This window comes from Leptodactylus fuscus, chromosome 1 (genome assembly GCF_031893055.1).
Source record: "Leptodactylus fuscus isolate aLepFus1 chromosome 1, aLepFus1.hap2, whole genome shotgun sequence".
NCBI lineage: Eukaryota > Metazoa > Chordata > Amphibia > Anura > Leptodactylidae > Leptodactylus > Leptodactylus fuscus.
Window position 1 is genome coordinate 24,353,376 of NC_134265.1, and position 25,254 is coordinate 24,378,629.

The 25,254-nt window shown below is 41.5% G+C and overlaps 1 protein-coding gene across 4 annotated transcripts in view; it reads right to left on the reverse strand.

Annotated features, from left to right (window-relative positions):
• Window positions 1-25,254, reverse strand: part of WDR7 (WD repeat domain 7) — a 237,946-nt gene that overhangs the window by 87,174 nt on the left and 125,518 nt on the right. For all 4 annotated transcript variants that reach the window (XM_075268327.1, XM_075268317.1, XM_075268308.1 and 1 more), the window contains one exon: window positions 6,555-6,767. In XM_075268327.1, coding sequence (XP_075124428.1) covers window positions 6,555-6,767 — 213 coding nt within the window. The remainder of the gene's footprint in view (window positions 1-6,554; window positions 6,768-25,254) is intronic.

The window sequence follows — 25,254 nt, forward strand, 5'->3', positions numbered from 1 at the left end:
ACAAGTGGGGGCTCGGCTAATGTATATTTTCCAATACGCGTCAGCTCTGCTACACCGGCCAAAGACTGCATTAACCTGCGTTAACAGCAGCGGGTTATTACAAGGGGGTTTTATCCTTTACTGCGAGGCGTTCGGGTAACACGAAAAGGAGGGTGTAGGGGTAAGGAGAACGTGGGGGGCACCGGGGCCTGGTAACGCAAACATAAGATAATTATGTGAAGGCATCCGAGGCAAGAAGGGGGAGGGGGGGGTCACGAGCCAAGGTGGGAAATTTCTTCCCCGCATTGCAAGACTGCTAATTGCAAGTATTTTGCAGGCCTTGCAAAAGGATCTTAGGTGATGTCATGGAAGATGAAGAGCTTGTACTATAGCTCTGTGTATGGAAGAAGCTCTACATACTGTGTGGATGTAGCAAAGCTGAGTATGTCGTGGAAAAGTGGATGTAACAGGTCTCTGTGTGTGTGTGAGAATGAGGACATAGCAGAGATGAGTTGTTTGGGAGGAAAGTAGGTCGTAGCAGGGCTGCGTGTTGGAGGAAATGTGCAGGTAGCATAGCAGAGTGTGTGGGGAAGTTGAATGTAGCTTGGCTGTGTGTGTTTTTGGAAATGTGGCTAAAGTAGAACTGTGAGTGGGGGAAGTAGATGTAGCAGGGTTTAGTGTGGGTGGAAAAGTGGATTAAGCAAAGCTAAGTGTGTATACGGAAAGTGGACGCAGCAGAGCCATGTTTGTGAGGGGAAGATTGAATATTGCAGAGCTTAATGTGTGGAAGAGACCACGGAGGTAGCAAAGCTGTGTGTGTGTGTTTGAAGGAAGAAGCAAAGCAGAGACAGTATATAGTTGAAAAACATAACAAAGGCTAACTATTTTTTTTTTCCGAATGGAACTAAGTACAGTAATTGGGAGGAATACTTCTGTGGGAGCAAACTACAGCACATGGCGGGTGGTAATATAAGGCGAATTTTTATAGGGCTGAAGATTTGCGATGAGTAGGACTAGGTAGGAAAGAAGGATGGCGCTCCAAGGTGAGAACAAGGAGAAGACTTGGAGAAAGGAATTCAATACTTCACTTAATTGTATTGTGGATGTGTTTTGAGAGATGGTGCGGTAAAAGAGCGAAGTCTGAGCACGGAGATATATTAAAGCGACCGTGCCATGCCACAAAGACAAAAGGGGGCATTTCCTAACCCACCCGATCAGCTTGAGGTGCACCTTAATTATTATAACAAATCAGGTACATGCCTGTGCACCAGAATGGAAATCTATGCCACTAAGAGAATGGGTTAGATTTCCTGAATAACTCACACCAATTTTCTGGAGTGAGTTATAATAAATATGTCGGGCTGAGGCTTCCCTGCCCCTGCCCCCTCGCTCCAACCTGCTGACTTTCGAGAAAAGAGGCGAGTTGGGTGCAGAATGACTTGCACATCTTGGTTGCAAGTAGGGACACTCCACCAAAGATAGGCCACAATTACACCCACCTATGTTGGAAAACGGAAACAGATGGGTTGATCAATGCAATATCGACTAACAATCCTGGAAAAAAAAAATATCTCCACCAACTCTTTGTATCCTTCAATAGTTTCCGCTCCCCTGATTCCAGCACAATTGGAATTTTTTCTCTAGCCCCCACCATTCCTGAGCAATTGGTGGTGTTAGTTTCTGCATCCGATTGGCCTACTCTCAAGTGGGCCGTCTTAGACTACCTACTTCAGTCCAGGACCGCCCACCTGTGAGTAGTGCGCCTAATTAGCATATTAGGTGATAAAACTAACAGAAAGGATTACTCGGGAACGGTATGGACTAGAGAAAAAATTCCAACTGTTCAGGAATCAGTGGTGCGGGATCTATTGAATGAGTTGGAGTTGCTGAAGGTGGTGAAAGCTTTAAAAAAAAAAAAAAAAAATCACACCATAGGCCCCAAAATTGAGTCAAAAGACCCCTAAAAACTGACGCTTTAGACCAGACCCTAAAATGAACACAGATCCCAGACAAGACCCCAAATATTTCACACCTTATAAATCGAGGAAGAAAACTTTTGGACCCCAAACCAGACCCCTACATTTACTGCATAGGCTTCATTTACTACATCAACAAAACTAGGAGGCAGAGGCCTGGGTGTCAGATATACTTCTATGTCGGTGGCCATGTCAATCCTACATTTTAATCTCAATGTTCATATTGTCAGGACATGATGGGAGTTGCAGTTCTGCAAATACTGGACAGTCAGAGGTCGGGAATCTTCGCCATAGTCGCCACTATTGCCCTATAAACAATAATGTAAGTATAATAATGAATCATCATAAAAGTATAGCAACCCCCGGGAACAAACACAGTAAAGCTGCACAACAAAATGGGAAAATGGCCGTAATGCTGCGGCTGCGGTTTTCTCCCGTGTAATCGGCGGTACGTGCAATTCAACTAACAATGCAATATTTCTTTCTCTCAACGTCTGAAAGTGGAAAATCAAAAGTGAAGGCGAGATCAATGCCATTGCGAGGCCGTAAATGAGCTTAGATCACATTTACTTCATTTTATGGAAGGAACGGGACATCCTTGTATTTGCCCTTATAGATAAGGTAATGGAGGGTGAAAGATGATGGGAGGGGGAGGGGAGGACGATAATCACTGAATGTATATTAGAACATCACTAGGTAATGTAATTATAAGTAATCTGTATGGCAAAGGCTGAGTGTTGTGTCTACAGCCCCTATACTATATCACCAAAAATATGTGAACCCCTAAAGGATAAGTAATGTATGTACACAGTAACTGTACCAGCAGAATAGTGAGCGCAGCTCTGGGGTAAAATACAGGATGTAATTCAGGATCAGTACAGGATAAGTAATGTAATGTATGTACACAGTGACTGCACCAGCAGAATAGTGAGCGCAGCTCTGGAGTATAATACAGGATATAACTCAGGATCAGTACAGGATAAGTAATGTAATGTATGTATACAGTGACTGTACCGACAGAATAGTGAGCGCAGCTCTGGGGTAAAATACAGGATAAGTAATGTAATGTATGTACACAGTGACTGTACCAGCAGAATAGTGAGTGCAGCTCTGGAGTATAATACAGGATGTAACTCAGGATCAGTACAGGATAAGTAATGTAATGTATGTACACAGTGACTGTACCAGCAGAATAGTGAGTGCAGCTCTGGAGTATAATACAGGATGTAACTCAGGATCAGTACAGGATAAGTAATGTAATGTATGTACACAGTGACTGTACCAGCAGAATAGTGAGTGCAGCTCTGGAGTATAATACAGGATGTAACTCAGGATCAGTACAGGATAAGTAATGTAATGTATGTACACAGTGACTGCACCAGCAGAATAGTGAGCGCAGCTCTGGGGCAAAATACAGGATGTAACTCAGGATCAGTACAGGATAAGTAATGTAATGTATGTACACAGTGACGGTACCAGCAGAATAGTGAGTGCAGCTCTGGAGTATAATACAGGATGTAACTCAGGATCAGTACAGGATAAGTAATGTAATGTATGTACACAGTGACTGTACCAGCAGAATAGTGAGCGCAGCTCTGGAGTATAATACAGGATGTAACTCAGGATCAGTACAGGATAAGTAATGTAATGTATGTACACAGTGACTGTACCAGCAGAATAGTGATCGCAGCTCTGGAGTATAATACAGGATGTAACTCAGGATCAGTACAGGATAAGTAATGTAATGTATGTACACAGTGACTGCACCAGCAGAATAGTGAGTGCAGCTCTGGAGTATAATACAGGATGTAACTCAGGATCAGTACAGGATAAGTAATGTAATGTATGTACACAGTGACTGCACCAGCAGAATAGTGAGCGCAGCTCTGGAGTATAATACAGGATGTAACTCAGGATCAGTACAGGATAAGTAATGTAATGTATGTACACAGTGACTGTACCAGTAGAATAGTGAGTGCAGCTCTGGTGTAAAATACAGGATGTAACTCAGGATCAGTACAGCATAAGTAATGTAATGTATGTACACAGTGACTGTACCAGCAGAATAGTGAGCGCAGCTCTGGAGTATAATACAGGATGTAACTCAAACAATTACAAGTATTACATAGCTACTGCCCTCTCTTATATAGTATAGACGTATTTGTGCAGGTAGATTTTCCTCCTACATAAAACATCTCATCTTCCTCCTGGACAGCTCTTCCATCAAACCTAATTTACGTACAATATTATATACATGACAGGTCTGGGCATTGGAATGAGATAACTTTGCCGGAGCTGTTGGTGCGTCATTGATTTATTGTGAGTCAGTACATGTGTCCTGGTGGCAGTCAGTGTCATTTTTCTTATCTGTGCTCCTTCAGATTCTCCTAATTGTAACAAGCCGCGGCACAGGTCAGTGCTACCGGAATAAGACATAACAACAATAGTCATTGTCTCGCCTGGTGCAATTGTTGTGGATTTTCCCTGCAGATTCTGCACTGATAACAGTAGAGATTTACCATACAGTACTTAAACCTGGACAGTACTATAAAGTATGTTAAAAATCTGATCCACATGCAATGGAAAATATCTGTGTGGAATCTGGAAACTTTGTAATGTGCAAAATTGTTGCAGATTTTTTATTTGGGAATTTCTCCACTTCCGAGGCAAAGGTTAAATTCTGTACCAAATTCTGTTCCAAGTTCCAGATTCAACACAAGCAGACGTACCCCAAATTTGAAGTGAGATCGTCTGCAACGTGTGAGACATGTTGGAATATAAGACGCATCTAGGTTTTAAAGAAATATTCAGACTAGGACGCTCCTGGTGGTTTAAGGTGGTAGAAGGGTTAATGTTACAAGCTGTGGTGGTCTAGGATAGAAAAGGGGTTGTCCAGAGAAACTAATTTTACTCCTTGGACAACACCTTTAATATTGTATTCTGTGCTGAAAGTGGTGGCTATTGTTTTATGTCCTGGTAGTCTGAGGTATATCTATAGTACTCCTCATTCCTAGAGATTGAAGCATCTGCCATGTGCAAGTCAACAGGACAGGGAATAAGGTGCACGAGCTAAGGTTTGTGATTCTGGACCAAAATGTAATGCACTTCATTTTAAAAAGTTACCGTTTTCTGCCTAAAAAAGCCTCTTAAATGTCCTGCCGCTAGGTTACTCCCTTCTTTCTAATTTGCTATTCATCCTGCTACTAAGGAAGTTCCGTCTTTAGAAACCAAGAGCCTCAAGATGGAACTAATGAAGTGGAGGAGGGGGAGGGGACAGATTTTCTGATCTGTGGGTTGAGTTTTGAATGGTGTGGCTAAAAGAAGGCGAGGTATGGGTCCAGTATGTGGAGCGACCTATGCTGTGGGAGTGTTACCTGCGAGGTTTGGGGGGTTCTATCTATCACATTTCCCGGTGCAGCACGTTCCAAGAAGAAACTAACTATGCCTCTCAAAAATGCAACGCTAACCAGTCTGGTATGATATGGACACAGTGGGTGATGCCATAATGGGGCTTATACAGACAGACTGCCCATGGTTTCATAGGTTTTGTCCTATTTGGCAGCTCCATTCAAGGGAATGAGGTTAACCTGCAACACCAGTCACACCCTGTGGACAGATGTAGTGTCACTCACATAGGGGTAAGGATTCAATAAGTATTGGTTGAAGATTTGGAGAACCCACAGTGATATGTAAGCTCCCATCCTGTCACTAGACATCTTTATGTCATCGTCCCCTGATCTCTTGGACGCACTGTAATGTCATTCTGAGCTGCTGTTTAGTTTACATAGAAAAATGTCACAGCCGCTGGGAAGGGGGGCTGAGCCGGGCCGCGGACTGTACCCTCATATAATGATGTTATGACATGTGAACCGCAATCACCAGCTGTCAATCAATCCCGACGAAGGAAAGCAAACAGCAGAGACGTCTGTAGCCCGGCGCATCTTCTGTGCCGCGGAGATTATAAATGTCAGGACGCGCCATTTAATCTGCACGACTTCATGAAGATGAAATTAAAAGAGCGAGCGGCACAAATATAGAGCGCTTGCCAGAACCAAGACCACTGAGAGAGGGTTAGGATAAATCCAGCCATGCCCTCGGCTCCCTCACGTCCCACCTTTGTCTCGAGCCTTCCCTTGAGTTAAGACTTGGAAGAATATTTGACCCAAGATTGTGCATGGTGGAGCCCAGTTATGGCATGGAGCAAAATAGAACAGGGGCCCCGAGTGAAGCCGGACATCTCGGTTGTTCAGGTCTGCTATATTCCTACGTAGACTACATAGGGTGAGGGTATCCTTACTACTTACCTTCCCTACTGGCATCAGAAATGAGCAGGAGGGTAAACGAGTCCAAAAAAGAATATCAAGTACTCAAGGCATCTGGTGTCGGACAGGCTGCCACCATAGACATGTCAAGGAATGGGCTTCGTATTGCCTGGGCAATGTCCTTCTTGCAAATTATGGTAGATGGCACAAGCACAAAGTGAGCCGCACCAACCCCAATAACCACTGACCCTTATAGACTATTGCATTTATTTACCATCCATAGGATCCATGCACATCAACTCATCATCCCCAGACATTGGTCTCCCATATTACTTACACGTATGTCGAGCAAGTGAGTAGTTGGATCCACCGCTGGTCAGGCCAAACCCCTCTGGAATCTGACTGGAACTGCGCGGCCGGGTAAGTAATTTGGGCGGTTCGATCTCGGCTCCAAACTCTGCCCCGATGACCCCTAGGAGGACGATGGCGGTCGCTTGCTTCCGTCTTTCTTCGTAGGAAGTGGATATTTTCTTCACTGGGGGAAGACAACCTGTATGGGAAGAAGAATAGGATGTTATAGAGCGGAGCAATGACGGATATTATAGGAGTATAACAATTCCATTCCATATCACTGATTTTCCAATACGACCATAGCCATGTCCTAGAGAAGATGTCGGTCCAGGGATACAGCGATGATATTTGGCTGCAGGCCTCATTAGACAGTCGGCTACTGTGTATGGGGGAGTCCCATGAAAGAAGGATCAGGCTGTTGGATTTCAACATGTCCAGTTCCTTTGTTCTTAGGAAGATAAGTCACTTCCAATGGTGTATCTGGTTTACACCACATATGCTAGGCAAAGCATGTATGTGTATGGGGCGGTTCAGAAGGAATTGACTAGGAATCACCAGCTTATACATCCCACCTATTATGGTGAAGGTACGATGTGACCATGCAGGATGCGGAGGCCACATCACATTCACTTATACTGAATGCAGAATATCGGCAGATCTATGGCAGGGTCAGCACCTAAATCCTCACAGGGGACCTCCAGGATTTTTGTTGATGGCCTGTCATTACTGTGGAGTTCTGATCTCACTGAAATGAATGGCAGTTCAGCTGTAATAGCCCGGTTCAGCCAATAAACAATGTATGGATCCATCTGCTTCCAGCACTGTACACTGTATAGTACTAGTCCTGAGCAGTACAGGCAGGCAGATAGAGGGCCACTATACAGTGTATGGATCCATCTGCTTCCAGCACTGCACACTGTATAGTACTAGGCCTGGCAGTAGTCCTGAGCCGTATAGGCAAAGAGATAGAGGGCCACTATACAGTGTATGGATCCATCTGCTTCCAGCACTGCACACTGTATAGTACTAGTCCTGAACAGTATAGGCAAAGAGATAGAGGGCCACTATACAGTGTATGGATCCATCTGCTTCCAGCACTGAACACTGTATAGTACTAGTCCTGAACAGTATAGGCAAAGAGATAGAGGGCCACTATACAGTGTATGGATCCATCTGCTTCCAGCACTGAACACTGTATAGTACTAGTCCTGAGAAGTACAGGTAGATTGATGGAGGGCCACTATACAGTGTATGGATCCATCTGCTTCCAGCTCTATACACTGTATAGTAGTAGTCCTGAGCAGTACAGGCAAATAGATAGAGGGCCACTATACAGTGTATGGATCCACCTGCTTTTAGCTCTATACATGGAATAGCACTTGGTTCGGCAGTCGTCTTCTGCTATATAAGCCAATAGCTAGCTAGATAGATAGATGCACACCACAGACTGACTCAGATTTACTATATAATAGATATGAGGTAGAGAGATGGCTAAAGTAGAGACAAAGAGATATAGATGTGATGTATTGTCAGTAGATACGTGATAGATAGAGAGATAAATCTAAAGACAGATCATTTCTCATCCTTTATGTATGTAAAGAGCTGAGATGAAGAACAGTACAGGTGAATAATTACTTCTTGTTGGCACATTATTTTTAATGACTGACCAATGTTATTATTATTATGATGATGATGATAGATAGATAGATAGATAGATAGATAGGAGATAGATAGATAGATAGATAGATAGATAGATAGATAGGAGATAGATAGATAGATAGATAGATAGATAGATAAATAGATAGGAGATAGATAGATAGATAGATAGATAGATGATAGATAGATAGATAGATAGGAGATAGATAGATAGATGATAGATAGATAGGAGATAGATAGATAGATAGATAGATAGATAGATAGATAGAACGCACATAACACAGTGATGATGAGCTGTATATTGGGTACAGTAGTGTATAGCGTCCCTCCTTACAGGTCTGTCCTCCCCCTTCCCCTATGGTGGGGTCACCGGAGAGCAGTCTTGATATATGATTAGATTTGGAGCCACTAATGCCTCATTGGCTGGGGCTGGACCCATGAAGCTGGCGTTGTGCCCTTCCCCCAGCCCAGGCCTGATGCCCTATAACAATGGTGCGGGGTCGGGCTGCATTGTGCGCCAGCACTGCTTGTTCTGTCAGCTGACCTCTGCACAAGGGGAATTGCTAAGCACGGCCTGTTCGCTGGCTGACAAATGAATGATCTCAGCGCCATGTACGTCCACCAGAGCGGCCTCTCGGTCCAGGTGCTCAGATACACAGCCCGGTGTGACATCTTAGATCAAGATGAATTGGCGCAAACTCCTGATCCAAGATTGTTTTATACCATTTAATTTAGTTTCTTCCCTTGCTTGGATGAGCACAGCTCTGGTTATGGATTTCTATTCTAATGTAGTGAAGCAGGCACTGAAAGAAGCCAATGAAGCAGATGCTGGCGCAGGGGGACTGCGGGGAGACTGATCAATAGGCGAGCCACTGACCCTATGTGCTCCACACCGCCTCTGCTCCCAGGAATAACACATGGGCAGCTTCCTGGAGGAAACCAAACAGCAGGACACACTTGTCAGGCTCTCCTCCTGCTGCCCGGGCCGCCATGACCGAAAGAAGGAGGGACCGCTACAGTATTACACACACAAATATATACTGTATATGTAAATAGGAAACCACTTATATAAGGAATAGAATAATAATATCCCCCAGCTACCTATGTGATATCTATACATCTGTTTATATAATATCTCAAAGCTAATACTTACATCTCATAACTATCCCTCCTCATCTATCTATCTATCTATCTATCTCTTATCTATCTATCTATCTATCTATCTATCTATCTCTTATCTATCTATCTATCTATCTATCTCTTATCTATCTATCTATCTATCTATCTATCTATCTATCCATCTCTTATCTATCTCTTAACTATCTATCTATCTATCTATCTATAAAATCTCCTATCTATCTATCTATCTATCTATCTATCTATCTATCTATCTATCTATCTATCTATCAATCTATCTATCTATCTCTTAATCTATTTATCTCTTAATCTATCTATCTATCTATCTATCTATCTATCCATCCATCTCCTATCTATCTCTTATCTATCTATCTATCTCTTATCTATCTATCTATCTATCTATCTATCTCTTAATCTATTTATCTCTTAATCTATTTATCTCTTAATCTATCTATCTATCTATCTATCTATCTATCTATCTATCTCTTATCTATCTATCTATCTATCTATCTATCTATCAATCATCTATCTCCTATCTATCTATCTATCTATCTATCTACCTATCTATCTCTTATCTATCTATCTATCCATCCATCTCCTATCTATCTATCTATCTATCTATCCATCTATCTATCTCCTATCTATCTCTTATCTATCTATCTATCTCTTATCTATCTATCTATCTATCTATCTACCTATCTATCTCTTATCTATCTATCTATCCATCCATCTCCTATCTATCTCCTATCTATCTATCTATCTATCTATCTATCTATCTATCTATCTATCCATCTATCTATCTCCTATCTATCTCTTATCTATCTATCTATCTATCTCTTATCTATCTATCTATCTATCTATCTCTTAATCTATTTATCTCTTAATCTATCTATCTATCTATCTATCTCCTATCTATCTATCTATCTATCTATCTATCCATCCATCCATCTCCTATCTATCTATCTATCTATCTATCTATCTATCTATCTATCTATCTATCTATCTATCTCTTAATCTATTTATCGCTTAATCTATCTATCTATCTATCTATCTATCTATCTATCTATCTATCTATCTATCCATCCATCTCCTATCTATCTCTTATCTATCTATCTATCTATCTATCTATCTATCTATCTATCAATCATCTATCTCCTATCTATCTATCTATCTATCTATCTATCTACCTATCTATCTCTTATCTATCTATCTATCTATCTATCTATCTATCTCCTATCTATCTCCTATCTATCTATCATCTATCTATCTCTTATCTATCTATCTATCTATCTATCTCTTAATCTATCTATCTCTTAATCTATCTATCTATCTCCTATCTATCTATCTATCTATCTATCTATCTATCTATCTATCTATCTATCTATCTATCTATCCATCTCCTATCTATCTCTTATCTATCTATCTATCTATCTATCTATCTATCTATCTCTTATCTATCTATCTATCTATCTATCTATCTCAATCTATCTATCTATCTATCTATCTATCTATCTCCTATCTATCTATCTATCTATCTATCTATCTATCTATCTATCCATCCATCTCCTATCTATCTCTTATCTATCTATCTATCTATCTATCTATCTATCATCTATCTCCTATCTATCTATCTATCTATCTATCTATCTCTTATCTATCTATCTACAGTCCTATGAAAAAGTTTGGGTACCCCTATTAATCTTAATCATTTTTAGTTCTAAATATTTTGGTATTTGCAGCAGCCATTTCAGTTTGATATATCTAATAACTGATGGACACAGTAATATTTCAGGATTGAAATGAGGTTTATTGTACTAACAGAAAATGTGCAATATGCATTAAACCAAAATTTGACCGGTGCAAAAGTATGGGCACCTCAACAGAAAAGTGACATTAATATTTAGTAGATCCTCCTTTTTCAGAGATAACAGCCTCTAGTCGCTTCCTGTAGCTTTTAATCAGTTCCTGGATCCTGGATGAAGGTATTTTGGACCATTCCTCTTTACAAAACAATTCAAGTTCAGTTAAGTTTGATAGCAAACAAACATGCAACCAAACATGGACAGCCCACTCTAAAATGATCTGAAAACAAAGATTGTCCAACATAGTTGTTCAGGGGAAGGATACAAAAAGTTGTCTCAGAGATTTAACCTGTCAGTTTCCACTGTGAGGAACATAGTAAGGAAATGGAAGACCACAGGGACAGTTCTTGTTAAGCCCAGAAGTGGCAGGCCAAGAAAAATATCAGAAAGGCAGAGAAGAAGAATGGTGAGAACAGTCAAGGACAATCCACAGACACCTCCAAAGAGCTGCAGCATCATCTTGCTGCAGATGGTGTCACTGTGCATCGGTCAACAATACAGCGCACTTTGCACAAATAGAAGCTGTATGGGAGAGTGATGAGAAAGTAGCCGTTTCTGCAAGCAAGCCACAAACAGAGTCGCCTGATGTATGCAATAGCACATTTGGACAAGCCAGCTTCATTTTGGAAGGTCCTGTGGACTGATGAAACAAAGATTGAGTTGTTTGGTCATACAAAAAGGTGTTATGCATGGCGTCCAAAAAAAAACAGCATTCCAAGAAAAACAATTACTACCCACTGTAAGATTTGGTGGAGGTTCCATCATGCTTTGGGGCTGTGTGGCCAATGCCGGCATCGGGAATCTTGTTAAAGTTGAGGGTCGCATGGATTCCACTCAGTATCAGCAGATTCTTGAGAATAATGTTCAAGAATCAGTGACGAAGTTGAAGTTACGCCGGGGATGGATATTTCAGCAAGACAATGATCCAAAACACTGCTCCAAATCCTCAGGCATTCATGCAGAGGAACAATTACAATGTTCTGGAATGGCCATCCCAGTCCCCAGACCTGAATATCATTGAACATCTGTGGGATGATTTGAGAGCGGGCTGTCCATGCTCGGCGACCATCTAACTTAACTGAACTTGAATTGTTTTGTAAAGAGAAATGGTCCAAAATACCTTTATCCAGGATCCAGGAACTGATTAAAAGCTACAGGAAGCGACTAGAGGCTGTTATCTTTGCAAAAGGAGGATCTACTAAATATTAATGTCACTTTTCTGTTGAGGCGCCCAGACTTTTGCACCGGTCAAATTTTGGTTTAATGCATATTGCACATTTTCTGTTAGTACAATAAACCTCATTTCAATCCTGAAATATTACTGCGTTCATCAGTTATTAGATATATCAAACTGAAATGGCTGCTGCAAACACCAAAATATTTAGAACTAAAAATTATTAAGATTAATAGGGGTGCCCAAACTTTTTCATAGGACTGTATCTCTTAATCTATCTATCTATCTATCTATCTATCTATCTATCTATCTATCTATCTATCTATCTATCTATCCATCTTCCTACCTCCACTCTCTCATGTATCCCATATCTTTTTCACTACCAGTCCATCCCCTATCCTCTGCTCATAACTATCTGCTTTCTACCCATAGATATCTCCATTACACCCATGAGACATACCATAATGTACATATAAAGGCTCGCTCCGTGTACAGACTGCGCTCACAGAGAAGAAAGTCACCCGGATATTTTCTGCAGTTAAAAATGTAAGTAAAGAAGGAAGGAAAAAAAAAAAAATCCAGGCTACGATTTCATTTGTCTCATGAAAATGTGGTATTTTCTCACAGTGACTCGCCTTCATTTAATCATGCTAAAGGGCGACAGAGAGATCCATTTTCCTGACAGAACGGTTGATCACCCTATCACAGCCAGAAAATTAATAACTGCGAATAGCCTTATGTGAAAAACAAAAAGCCAGACTGATGAAAAAGGAGAAAATGTTCCACATCTGCAGCCCCAGCCAAAGGGACGCTCTCCGAAACCGCCTGCCAAACACAACACTCGGGGAAGGTTCTAAAATTATTTTATTATATATATATATATATATATATATATATATATATATATATACACACACACTATATATATATATGTGTGTGTAATGGTATAGGTGTGTTATTCACCGCTTGTCTGTGACTTTGCACTATACATGGATTATCTGAAAATACGGTATGTAATATCATACATAATAGTAGTTATAAAATGGAGTCAATAAGGGCTCGTTCCCACAGGGCAAGAGGGGGCGGATTCTGACGCCAAATCCACCTCACAATGGAGGTCTATGTAGACAGCTAGCTTCCTTTCTCCCGTGAGCGGTATGTTCCGGCTCACAGAAACAAGCTGTCCTTTCTTCAGGCGGATGATTCAGCCCCGGCATCCGCCTCGCGACAGCACCCTCCGGACTAGGCCCATTCATTTGCGCCTACTCCGGAGCGGGAAGCAGCGACAGTCGCATTTTGGTCCAATTCTGATCTGGCTTCCCGCATCAGAATCAGGACTAAAATATGCCATTCCGTGCCCCATGTGAACTAGCTCTTAGATAAATTGGACATTGTTATGGAAGTATTCCCCTGCCTTAGGGGGTATTCACACGGAGTAAAGTGGCGCTGATTCTGCCAAGATTACTCGCGGTAGAATCAGCGCTGATAAAAAAAACTCCCATTGATTTCAAAGTGTTCCGTGCGGAAAACGGAACCCATTGAAACCAATGGGAGTCTTTTTATCAGCGCTGATTCTACCGCGAGTAATCTTGGCAGAATTAGCGCCACTTTACTCCGTGTGAATGCCCCCTTATGGAGGCCCCATTGAGGAACATGTAAGGAGGTAGCCCCATTTGGGACCCAAGGGGAGACCGAGTGGCATAGGCCTGCCATCCTTTCCCTGTCGATTAAGGTTCATATTCCAGATTTCTCCTGTTCCTTCTCTATACCATTCTGACTTCTAATTGACTCCGAGTCCTGACCTTGGCCTTGTTCCCTGATATTTTTCCTGTCTCTGGCATAGCTCTGACCCTTGGCTTTGTTCCTATGCTCCCATCTTATACTTTGACTTGTTGCCTTCTCTTTTATGGACTACAAAATGGAGCCGTTAAAAAACACAAACCCTCTTTCAAAAAAATGATAAAACTGCTAAAGCTAGATCAATAAAAAAAATAATGTCAATGAAAAAGTAATCTTTGGGTCCAAAATACACTGGTCCTAAAGGTATTGTTGGTGAAGACTAAAAGATCAGACATGAGCCTACAAAAATAAGCTGAGACTATGAGTTGTCAGTTGGTTAAGGCTCTGTTCACACCATATTAAAGACCCAAGCCCAGTGTAATCTGGGAGTAAATCTCTCAATGCCATTGAAAAATACAATTGCCAATGGACCATAGTCAAGGGAACCGCGCTTCACCCGATATGATTTAACTACTTTATTAAAGTTTACAAAAACACACAACGCGTTTCGGGCAACAGTGCCCTTCTTCAAGTGTATATGAACTGCTGTGGGTAGCTGGACTTGAAAAGGGCACTGTAGGGCCACACGGTGGCTCAGTGGTTAGCACTGCAGCGCTGGAGTCCTGGTGTTCAAATGCCACCAAGAGCAAAAAACATCTGCAAGGAGTTTGTATGTTCTCCCCATGTTTGCATGGATTTCCATCCCATATTCCAAAAAAGACATAGTGATAGGGAAAAATGTACATTGTGATCTCTGTGTGGGCACTGTTGCCGGAAACGCGTTGTGTGTTTTTGTGAACTTTAATAAAGTGGTTAAATCATATCGGGTAAAGCGCGGTTCCCTTGACTATGGTCCATTGGCAATCTAAGCAACACCACTGGTGAATTGGGTCCTGTAGCTCATATATCTCACCCAGGGAGGAACCCCGTGTGAAATGATTCTGAGGCATTATTGGTGGTTGGGAATCCTTCACAACTCCATCAGGTGAGAGTTCATTTGGCACATTGCAATTGTCCCTCACTTCACAAAAATTACTACACTATACACAGCTCGGTGCTGCTCTTGTTTTTTGTCTTTGCATTAAAAAATACAACCCATGTTGCTGTAAAACATCCAGCTATGAAAATGAAAATAAAACTTTGAAAAACGGCAATGTAAAAAAACAAACTAGAAATAAACGGTAAAGGTCCAAAACTAGGCAGGTCCAAAAGGGGTTGATTGTAAAGACCAAGGGATCCCTTAGACAACAAACGGCCAGACTAGCCAGTGTCAAAATGATTCCATCTTAGAGAATCTAAATAGCCAGGACGTGGCCATCACAACTGGTAAGTAAATATCAATTTCTCCTTAGCGTGGCTATCTAATGAATACATTTCCATTTACCCCATACCTATATGGATGCCGCGGCTTCTGAATTTAGCTGATATTACCCAGGGAGTTTGCCTCTGGACAAATAGGTAGAAGGGTCAAATCCACCTCAGTGAGAGCTGCTATTGCTCTATTCATCTACCCTAACAAGTGATGGACATAGGCTGTCTTATAGAGCCAATCCATTTAAGTCCACTGCCTCCGCTGTTTCGGAGGTGTAATAGCAGCCAGCTTAACAGTAGATTAATAACTGTGGAAACCCCAACTGATCTCAAGAATTAAGGAAACCCCATTTATCTTCACCAGCATGATGGCCTGAAGAAGACATTGTATAGAGTGGTGGCAAAAAATTCATCCACTGCTCAAAGCAACTTCTCCCCACAGCAGACCCCTTTTTCATAATTGGTTGGGTTCCTACTGGTCGGGCCTCCAATTTATCCAACATCCTGTGGACATCATGAGACTCGCAGTCACGTCTACATCCCATCCCTGCCAATCACACCAAAATCGTACTTTACAACTCAAGGTGAGAACAAAATATCCTGTCTCGAAACCTTGAGAAACGGACTTGCCATGTGCTCAGAGTGCTAAGTGCTTTTCTTCCCAGGGATCTATCATTAAATAATCATTAACCGTCATTCAATCTTCCTAAAAAAAAACCCATCGTATAAATCTGTTCACTATGCACGCAGCTCTCAGGACGGACGGCCGAGTGCTCATTAGCACCGTGGAAAACCGGCAACGCCGCGCTGAACCGTCTGCTAATTACTGGAGAAACACTCCGGGCTCTCAGAACTACGCACAACACAGGCCGAGTGCTAGAGACAGGAGCCTACAGATATGAGCTCAGAGTGTATTAGGAGCGGTTATCAGGTGTTCACACCATCAATCTGTATCAGACTGAACCATTTATGAAGGAGTCACAGTCCGAGTGTGGTCAGGCCGTGGAAAACTAGTCAGTGGTTTGGCCTACTCCTTGGTGGGAAATCTCCGAACATATCCAAAGGGCTCCATTCACTCGACGGAGGGCACAACAGTGCGCTTTTGGCCTTTGTTAGGATGCTATACCTCTGTTTTTATTACAGGAAGATTCGATCAAAGGAGGTCCCAAAAATTTGCTAGGAAAAAGCAATCTCAACGAAACAAACTGAAATGTGCTCCTCGGTATGTGGAACTTCGAACAAGCTGAGATGAGCCCACGTTGGTCCGAGGAGGTAGGTGCCGGACCGCCATTGCAATGACTTACGAATACATACTCCCCCATACTCCGTCACTCAACTTCTTAATAACATGTCGGTGTACAGTAGGGTTGAACCGATCTTGAGATTTCAGGACCGTTTTTAAAATCCAATTTCCGATCATTTTCCATTCGATCCCAATGCAAGTCAATGGGATTGTTTTTAATAATCGGAGATCGGATTTTAAAAACGATCCTATTCACTACATAGCATGGAGTCCAAAAATTGACTCCAAGCTGTGTAGTGATTAAAAAAAATCCTCTGGCTACTTAGTCCCCCCTGGTGTCCACTTACCTGCACAGAAGCGCTGCCGCTAGTCCGGTCCCCGCTGTTCTCGCTCTTCTCGCCTCCCAGGTTAGTGTTACAGACCTTGGAAGAAGGCGGGGCTTGTGGCTTAGAGTGTGGGTGGGTACAGGGCGGGGAGACGTGAGTGCTCCCCTCCCAGTAACCGCCCACACTCACCTAAGCCACAAACCCCGCCTTCTTCCTAGGTCTGTAACACTAATCTGGGAGGCAGAGGCAGCGAGAAGAGGAGCGAGAACATTAGGGACCAGACCAGAGGCAGCGCTTTTGTGTAGATAAGTGTTAGCTACTAGAGAGGTTAGCTAGTCTCCCATTAGAATGAATGGACGCAGCCAGTGCGTAGGGGGTTAAGCGGCTGCATCCATTCATTCCTATGGGACCTAGCTAACATTGTTAGCTTTTCCCACAATGCTTGGCCAGTAGCAAACCATTGTGCGAAATAACCTCTGACCTCGATCGCGCCTAAAAAGATCGGGATCAGAATTCCAATTGCGATCATGAAATTTACTCCAATCCCGATCGCTCGACCCTAGTGTACAGTATTGAGTAGCGGATTTTCATGGCGAGAACCTATTGGATCACCAATTCGTTTCACAGATGTCAGATTGTGTCCATGACATACCCTCAGAGTGAGGCCTGGTTCACATCTGCGTTCAGTATTCCGTTCGTGGAGTCCACATGGGGACCCCCTGCCGAATGGAATACCAAACGCATTGACAAGTGGTGAGCTTATTAAAGCACATAGACCCCATAGACTATAATGGGGTCCGTGTGCTTTCCGCGCGAGTCATGCGGAGACAAAAGTACTTAATGAACTACTTTCCTCTCCGCACGGAAAACACACGGACCCCATTATAGTCTATGGGGTCCGTGTGCTTTCAGTGCTCACCGCTTTTCGGTATTCTGTTCAGGGGGTCCCCATGTGGACACCTCGAACAGAATACTGAGCGCAGATGTGAACCAGGCCTAAGAAGATGGTACAAAAACTGGAAATGATGAGATCATTGAACCCTTCTCATGGTGGAGGCCGTCCAAAAACATTGTGGGACACAATCGATAATGTGCAACATTGTCCAGAGCAGTTGCCTATGAAACTTCTGAGACGCTGAGCACAGGAGACTGAGATCTTACGCAACATGTCAAAGAGCTACAAAACTTACTCAACATGTCACAAGAGCTCAAGACTTATTCGAAGTTCCAAAACTTGAGGACCACGAGGCATGCGTTCTGTTCAGATTGCTTCGTTCTAGCGAAAGTTATTATAGAATTTTTTTCCGGTGAATCTTTCGATACATGTAAAAAAAATAACAAAAACATAGCCAACTGCATGTTCTATGTAGAAGAATCCAAAAATATAGGATGTCATCGCTAACTATGCGTTCAACGTAGAAGAATCCAACATTCCCCTGTTTAGAATGGTGAACATCGGAGCACCACTCGTCGAAACACGTAGCAAATTTGCAGCGCTGTTTCTAGACAAATGCTATACACCAATGTGCTATAGAACTTGTTCCTTATATAAAACTCGGGGAGAAGGATGAAGTTGGGTTTTTTATATTTTCTTTTTTAACTAGCTAGAAAAAAATTATATGATATCCTTCTGAATGAAAAAAATATATATATTTCTTTACAATTTTTTTTTTTTTTTTTTTTTTAGCAAGCTAGGGGAAATTAGATGGAAAATTTTATTTTATTTTTTAAATGTAGATTGTGAGCCCCATATTTTTTTTCCTATCAGTATGTCTTTGTAGAATGGGAGGAAATCCACACAAACACAGGAAGAACATACAAACTCCTGGCGGGATTTGAACACAGGACTCCAGCGCTGCAAGGCTGCAGTGCTAACCACTGAGCCACCGTGTTGCCCTCTATTTTTCAAAAATTTTTAACAAATTTCAAATCCTAAATAAACAAAAAACCTGTCCAGTCTACAGGTATCCATAACAGGAAAAATAAAAACCAAAGAGCCAAAGAGAAACTTCACAAACTAGAGATGCCCTAAAATTGCAGGTGGGTCACAACGATTAGACAGGACAAACTATCTACTGTGTCAGGTTGTGCTAAAAATCACAAAAATTCCTAAAATAATAAAAAAAAATAGGCGCAACATGGTGGCTCAGTGGTTAGCACTGTAGCCTACAGCGCTTGAGCTCTGGGTTCGAATCCCGCCAGGAACAACATCTGCAAATGCATCTGCAATCTGCAAATGTGTATTTTTTTTTTTTTTTTTTGCCTTCACCAACATATTACCTGGTGAAGGCAAAAATGCAAAAATAAAAGGATTTTTTTTCCCTCTGGTTCTTTTTTAGATGCAATTTGCTACACAAAGGGAAAAAGATTTTTTTGCACATTCTACTTATAAATAATAATAAAAAAAACTTTATTCAAAATATGTACAACCCCCCCCCCCCCCAAAAAAAAAAAAAAAACAAAAAACAATGAGCTCAAACATTAACAAGTGCAGAAAAAAAGAAACAGTGATGGACATCCAAATACAGTGCGAAAAAAAAATTCAAGGGGTTAAGTTGAAAAAAAAAAATTAAGAAAAATCAAAAATATTGTATTTTCCTGGTGAAATATACACATTGCAATGAAATAAATCCTCGGCTTGTTTTTTTTTTTTTTTTTTTTTTTTTTTTTTAGCGTTACTAGATTTCAACATTTTATGGTTCGCAGCCAAAAATTTCCTTTCCTGGATACGGCATTTTTCCAGTCTCGCACTCGGTCTAGTTTATTACAGGAAATCAATAAGCAAGCAAATAAAATTAGATGGCCAAAGTTTACGGGGACTCAATAAAATAGCTAAGGATCCTGTCTGTTTATTCAGACGATGCAAGTATGTATCTGTAAAATATGATGGAAAATATCCGCTTAAGAATAAATCCGCTGTTATGTACCAATAAATCGTAAAAACGGGAGGAGGGAAGGAAGAAAAAAAAAGTGCATCGTAAAAATAATAGAACAATTTTTTATTTTATTTTTTTACTATTTATTTGCTTATTATAAGTCGGTAAGTGATACCACATGTATAAAAAATAAATAAAATATAAAATGAAAGGAAAATAAAAAAAAATAAAAAATATAATCCCGTTCATGCAGAAACAAAAAAAAAAAAAAATAGACAGAAAATAATTCTCGAAGAGAAAATGCATCAACATGAAGCCCTCGCCGGGGCACCTCGGAGACTGTACATGCTTTGAGGTGTCTACCACCTAAGATTGCCCAGTGCCATGCATGACAGATCAAAACGGAGTGTTGTTTAATATTTCAAAAAAAATCTCTCCTGAAGTATTCCCAAAGAACATTTGCTGTGATCAATATTTCACCTGTCATTTTATTGCCGAGCTCTTTTAATGTGCAAAAGACTAAACCCTTCCCTAAGAAGCCTTGGAAGAGACTGACCGGATCTGCATGAGGTTCCCCGACCTGTACCGGTCCTCTACTTAATATGCAAAGGAATAGCTTAAAGGGCTGCTCCGGGGGACCCCGCGGACTGTGGACCCTGATGCATTGCTTATTGATGACGCACACTAGGAAGATAAAAGTACTTGAAATTGCTTGCAAAAATAGGATTATTTTTATGGTGGCCGAGTCTAGTGTTTGGTTATCCAGACATGGCCATTTGTAATGCACTTAAAGGACTTCATGAGAATGGAGTGTTATGGAATAGGGGAGTTAGTGGCTGCCGTACAGGCGCTCCTCCCCAACACCCACAAGTGTCAGATGCTTGACAAGCAGACGATTTACCAATCAGTATATCTTTGGCCTATGGAAATCATAGCACCCACGCAAAAACGGGGAAAATATACAAACTCCTTGCAGATGTTACCCTAGGTGGGATTCGAACTCAGGATCACAGAGCAGCAAGCCAATAGTGCTAGCCATTGAGACGCCATGCACCATGTCCAAGTCATCCATGGATGGTTCAACGGCTGAAGGGACTTTCCACTATAACATCTATAGGTCCTAATAAGGATAACCTTATGAAGATGATCCCACTTCTCTGAGAATGCAGGTCAGCTATTAAAGGGATCCTATCATTAAAACGACATTTTTTCCTGACTAACATGTAGGAATAGCCTTAAGAAAGGCTATTCTTCTCCCACCTTTAGATGTCTTCTCCGCGCCGCCGTTCGGTACAAATCCCGGTTTTCTTCGTTATGCAAAAGAGGTCTCTCGCAGCACTGGGGGCAGTCCTCAGTGCTCAAACAGCACTGGGGGGGGGGGGGTCCCCAATGCTGCGCGGGAACTCTCCAGCGATGCCTCCATCTTCTTCTGGAACGGCCTCTCCTTGTCTCTTGTTCCATCCTGGGTTTCAGTCTTCTAGGTCTAGGGCAGAGCTGAATGTGCATGACGGCGGCCTCAAGAAAATGGCCACTTACTCAGTAAAGCGACCACAAGAATGGAAAAAGACACAGGGAGAGGGCGTTCCAGAAGAAGATGGAGGCGTTGCTGGAGAATTCTCTCGCAGCATTGGGGACGCCCCCAGTGCTGTTTGAGCACTGAGGACCGCCCCCAGTGCTGAGAGAGAACTCATTTGCATACCGGGATTTCTACCAAACGGCGGCCTAGAGAAGACATCGAAAGGTAGGAGAAGAATAGCCTTTCTTAAGGCTATTCCTATGTGTTAGCCAGAAAAAAAGGGTATCCAAAGATAGGATCCCTTTAAAGGAGTACCAGGGAACAAACTGGTAAAGGTCTCAGAATGGCTAATGGTAATTTCAAACAGGGTAGGTTTTTTTGGAGTGGATTTTGAGGCAGAGGCTGCCTCAGAACCTGGTCCAATAAATGGTTAGCTATGACTGGATGCTGGTGCAGTGCATTCCGCTTCGGATTAGGCCCAAATGAATGGGTTTAGTTGGGAGGGAGTCTCGTGCCGCGGACTCCACCGCGAAATCCGCGGCAAGAAAGGGCAGGTTGCTTCTTTTTTCCGCGAGCGTAAAAAAAAACGCTAGTGGAAAAAAGAAGTGAACGGCTCCTATTGAAGTCAATGGGAGGCAATTTTTGGAGCCGTATTCTGCCTCAAAATCATGTCACAAAAATCCTAAAAGATATACTCACCTTGTCTATGTTAGTCTCTACTTTCAGGCTCCCCACACCATACAAATAAACTCTGCTCAGGCTTTTTGATGATGGGGTGCAATGTTCTTTAATGACATCCTAGGTCAGGGATCTTCACGGGACAAGTAAACCATTGGGAAACGCTAAATATATTTAATACATTGACATGTGCGAGACTCTAGGGAGGAAAACGTCAGGCAGCCCCAGCCCAGTCGGCTGCTCGATACTAGATCCATGCTGGTAATGCCAGGGATAGTCGGAGGCTATCCTGGTGGGATAAAAGACTTGACAAGGTAATTCTGACTGAGTGCCCCCCGCTACGTTGCAGACCAATTTGGAGGCCGGTCGCCCAATCACTGTCTTTCAGCGTCTACAATTTGCACATGGCTTTATCAATAGCCTCAGAGCTGCGTCTCAAACACACTATTTGGTTTCCAGTCGATTAAGCTTTAAGCTGTCAGCAAACAAGACTTTTAAGTTAATTTTGAGCCACTGAAAATCAACTCGGAGGTTGCGAGAGGACGGACTGCGCTGCCACTATGGAAAAGACAGTTTAATTGCCTTTCGATGGCTGTAATATGCTGCAACCCGTCTGCCAGATCGCCGCTTGTCAATTACTCACAAGTAAACAGATGGAGCTCAAGTCTTCCAACGCGTGGTCGCAAAACGGAGGACTTCATTCGGGCCAAAGAGGCTTTAAAGCGACACGTCAGCGGGTTTTTTTTTTTTTTCTGTTATGCAAGGTAGTCATCAAATGACATCCACCCATGTCAAGCCCCCTGTACCCAAATGTAGACCCTGTACCCCAGTCTAGCACATGTATTCCTGTCTATTCTCTGCTAGAGCTAATAGTAAAATGAACCTTTCCATAGGTCCTGGAAGCTGCACCAACTGCTGGATATAACACCTGGGAAGGTAATGGGGGCATAGCGACCTGACCTGGAGGAATATGGGAAGTATAGGAGACAGGGGAGCTATAGGGAGTGTCAGAGGAAAAGCAGGTGGGAAAGAGGAACAAGGCTATTACGAATATGAGGTCACATGGTAGCTCTCATGGCATAAGCAGGCAGCAGAGAGAGACCTCCTCTTCGATTTTTGGAATGGATACTGTGAATACAGCCTTGAATTCAGTGATATGAAGAGGTTTCCCTTCAACTGACTAAATGGTAAAATGATATTACATCTAACTCAACATATTCTCTTTCACTACACGCCGACTTTGGCCACGACTACCATTGTGCAACCAAAGATCGCTGTGCCGGAGTCTCCGAGTGACATGATGACCTTTGGTTGTAACATGGGAGACAGCCAAAATCGCTTTGTAGTCCTAGTCTAAAATCAACAACTTAGCATAGAAGGATATGCACAGAAGTAAATGATATCATCTATAATGGTGCTGAGACTTCCTGCTGAGAGGGAGGCAGGAAGAGCTGCTTTACTTCCAGTCTGCATTCTGAACTGTATATAGCCTGCTGCAGAGGTTTTGTACTATTAAATACTGGTCAACCATAATACATTGAACAACATTGCAAGCTGTATTAATGAAGGTAACTACATGCTTTCTACACTGAAAAAGCATAAGCTGGGTGGTAAATTATTCCCTTTGGGCGTGCTTTTTGTTTTAAGGGGAGTCTGTCACAAGAGTGAAAAAAATATTAAACCAGCAACACAGCTAGATAAGTTAGCTATAGTCTTCCAAATTGCTAAGCCCCACAAGGATGCAAAGCCTGACCTTATTAGTCAGAGAAGAGGGGAAGGAAGAGCGTATTAGAGCAGGGTGTGGTGTAGCAGTTTGATGGCTCTATTTATTCTGCATGGATGTCATGGTTAAAACAATGAGTTCTTAATATACAGCAATCCCATTAATAAATTGTCATGTAATAACGTTAATGGTTCGACCATCATTACTAATTAATATCTTTCTTTACATTCTAAATTAAAGGGGGCAGAGCAGCCATCTTATATTACCTAAATACTCTATCAGTAACTCTATTGATCACCCACTTGGGGGGAAGGAATATAAATATTATTGTCATACTCCTAATTTAGTAAAGTCATTCTCATTTTCAAAAATGCATCAATTCTAGTCCTAACGATGTATAATATCTTCTCTGCAACTGAGTACAAGAATAGCAAATTGACGATAATACTGCTCTTAAATACAAGAATATAACTACTATAATACTTCTACTATGTACAAGAATATAACTACTATAATACTGCTCCTATGTACAAGAATATAACTACTATAATACTGCTCCTATGTACAAGAATATAACTACTATAATACTGCTCCCATGTACAAGAATATAACTACTATAATACTGCTCCTATGTACAAGAATATAACTACTATAATACTACTCCTATGTACAAGAATATAACTACTATATTACTGCTCCTATGTACAAGAATATAACTACTATAATACTACTCCTATGTACAAGAATATAACTACTATAATACTACTCCTATGTACAAGAATATAACTACTATAATACTGCTCCTATGTACAAGAATATAACTACTATAATACTGCCCCCTATGTACAAGAATATAACTACTATAATACTGCTCTTATGTACAAGAATATAACTACTATAATACTGCTCCTATATACAAGAATATAACTACTATAATACTACTCCTATGTACAAGAATATAACTACTATAATACTGCTCCTATATACAAGAATATAACTACTATAATACTGTTCCTATGTACAAGAATATAACTACTATAATACTGCCCCTATGTACAAGAATATAACTACTATAATACTGCCCCCTATGTACAAGAATATAACTACTATAATACTGCCCCTATGTACAAGAATATAACTACTATAATACTGCTCCTATGTACAAGAATATAACTACTATAATACTGCCCCCTATGTACAAGAATATAACTACTATAATACTGCTCCTATGTACAAGAATATAACTACTATAATACTGCTCCTATGTACAAGAATATAACTACTATAATACTGCTCCTTTGTACAAGAATATAACTACTATAATACTGCCCCCTATGTACAAGAATATAACTACTATAATACTACCTCCTATGTACAAGAATATGACTACTATAATACTGCTCCT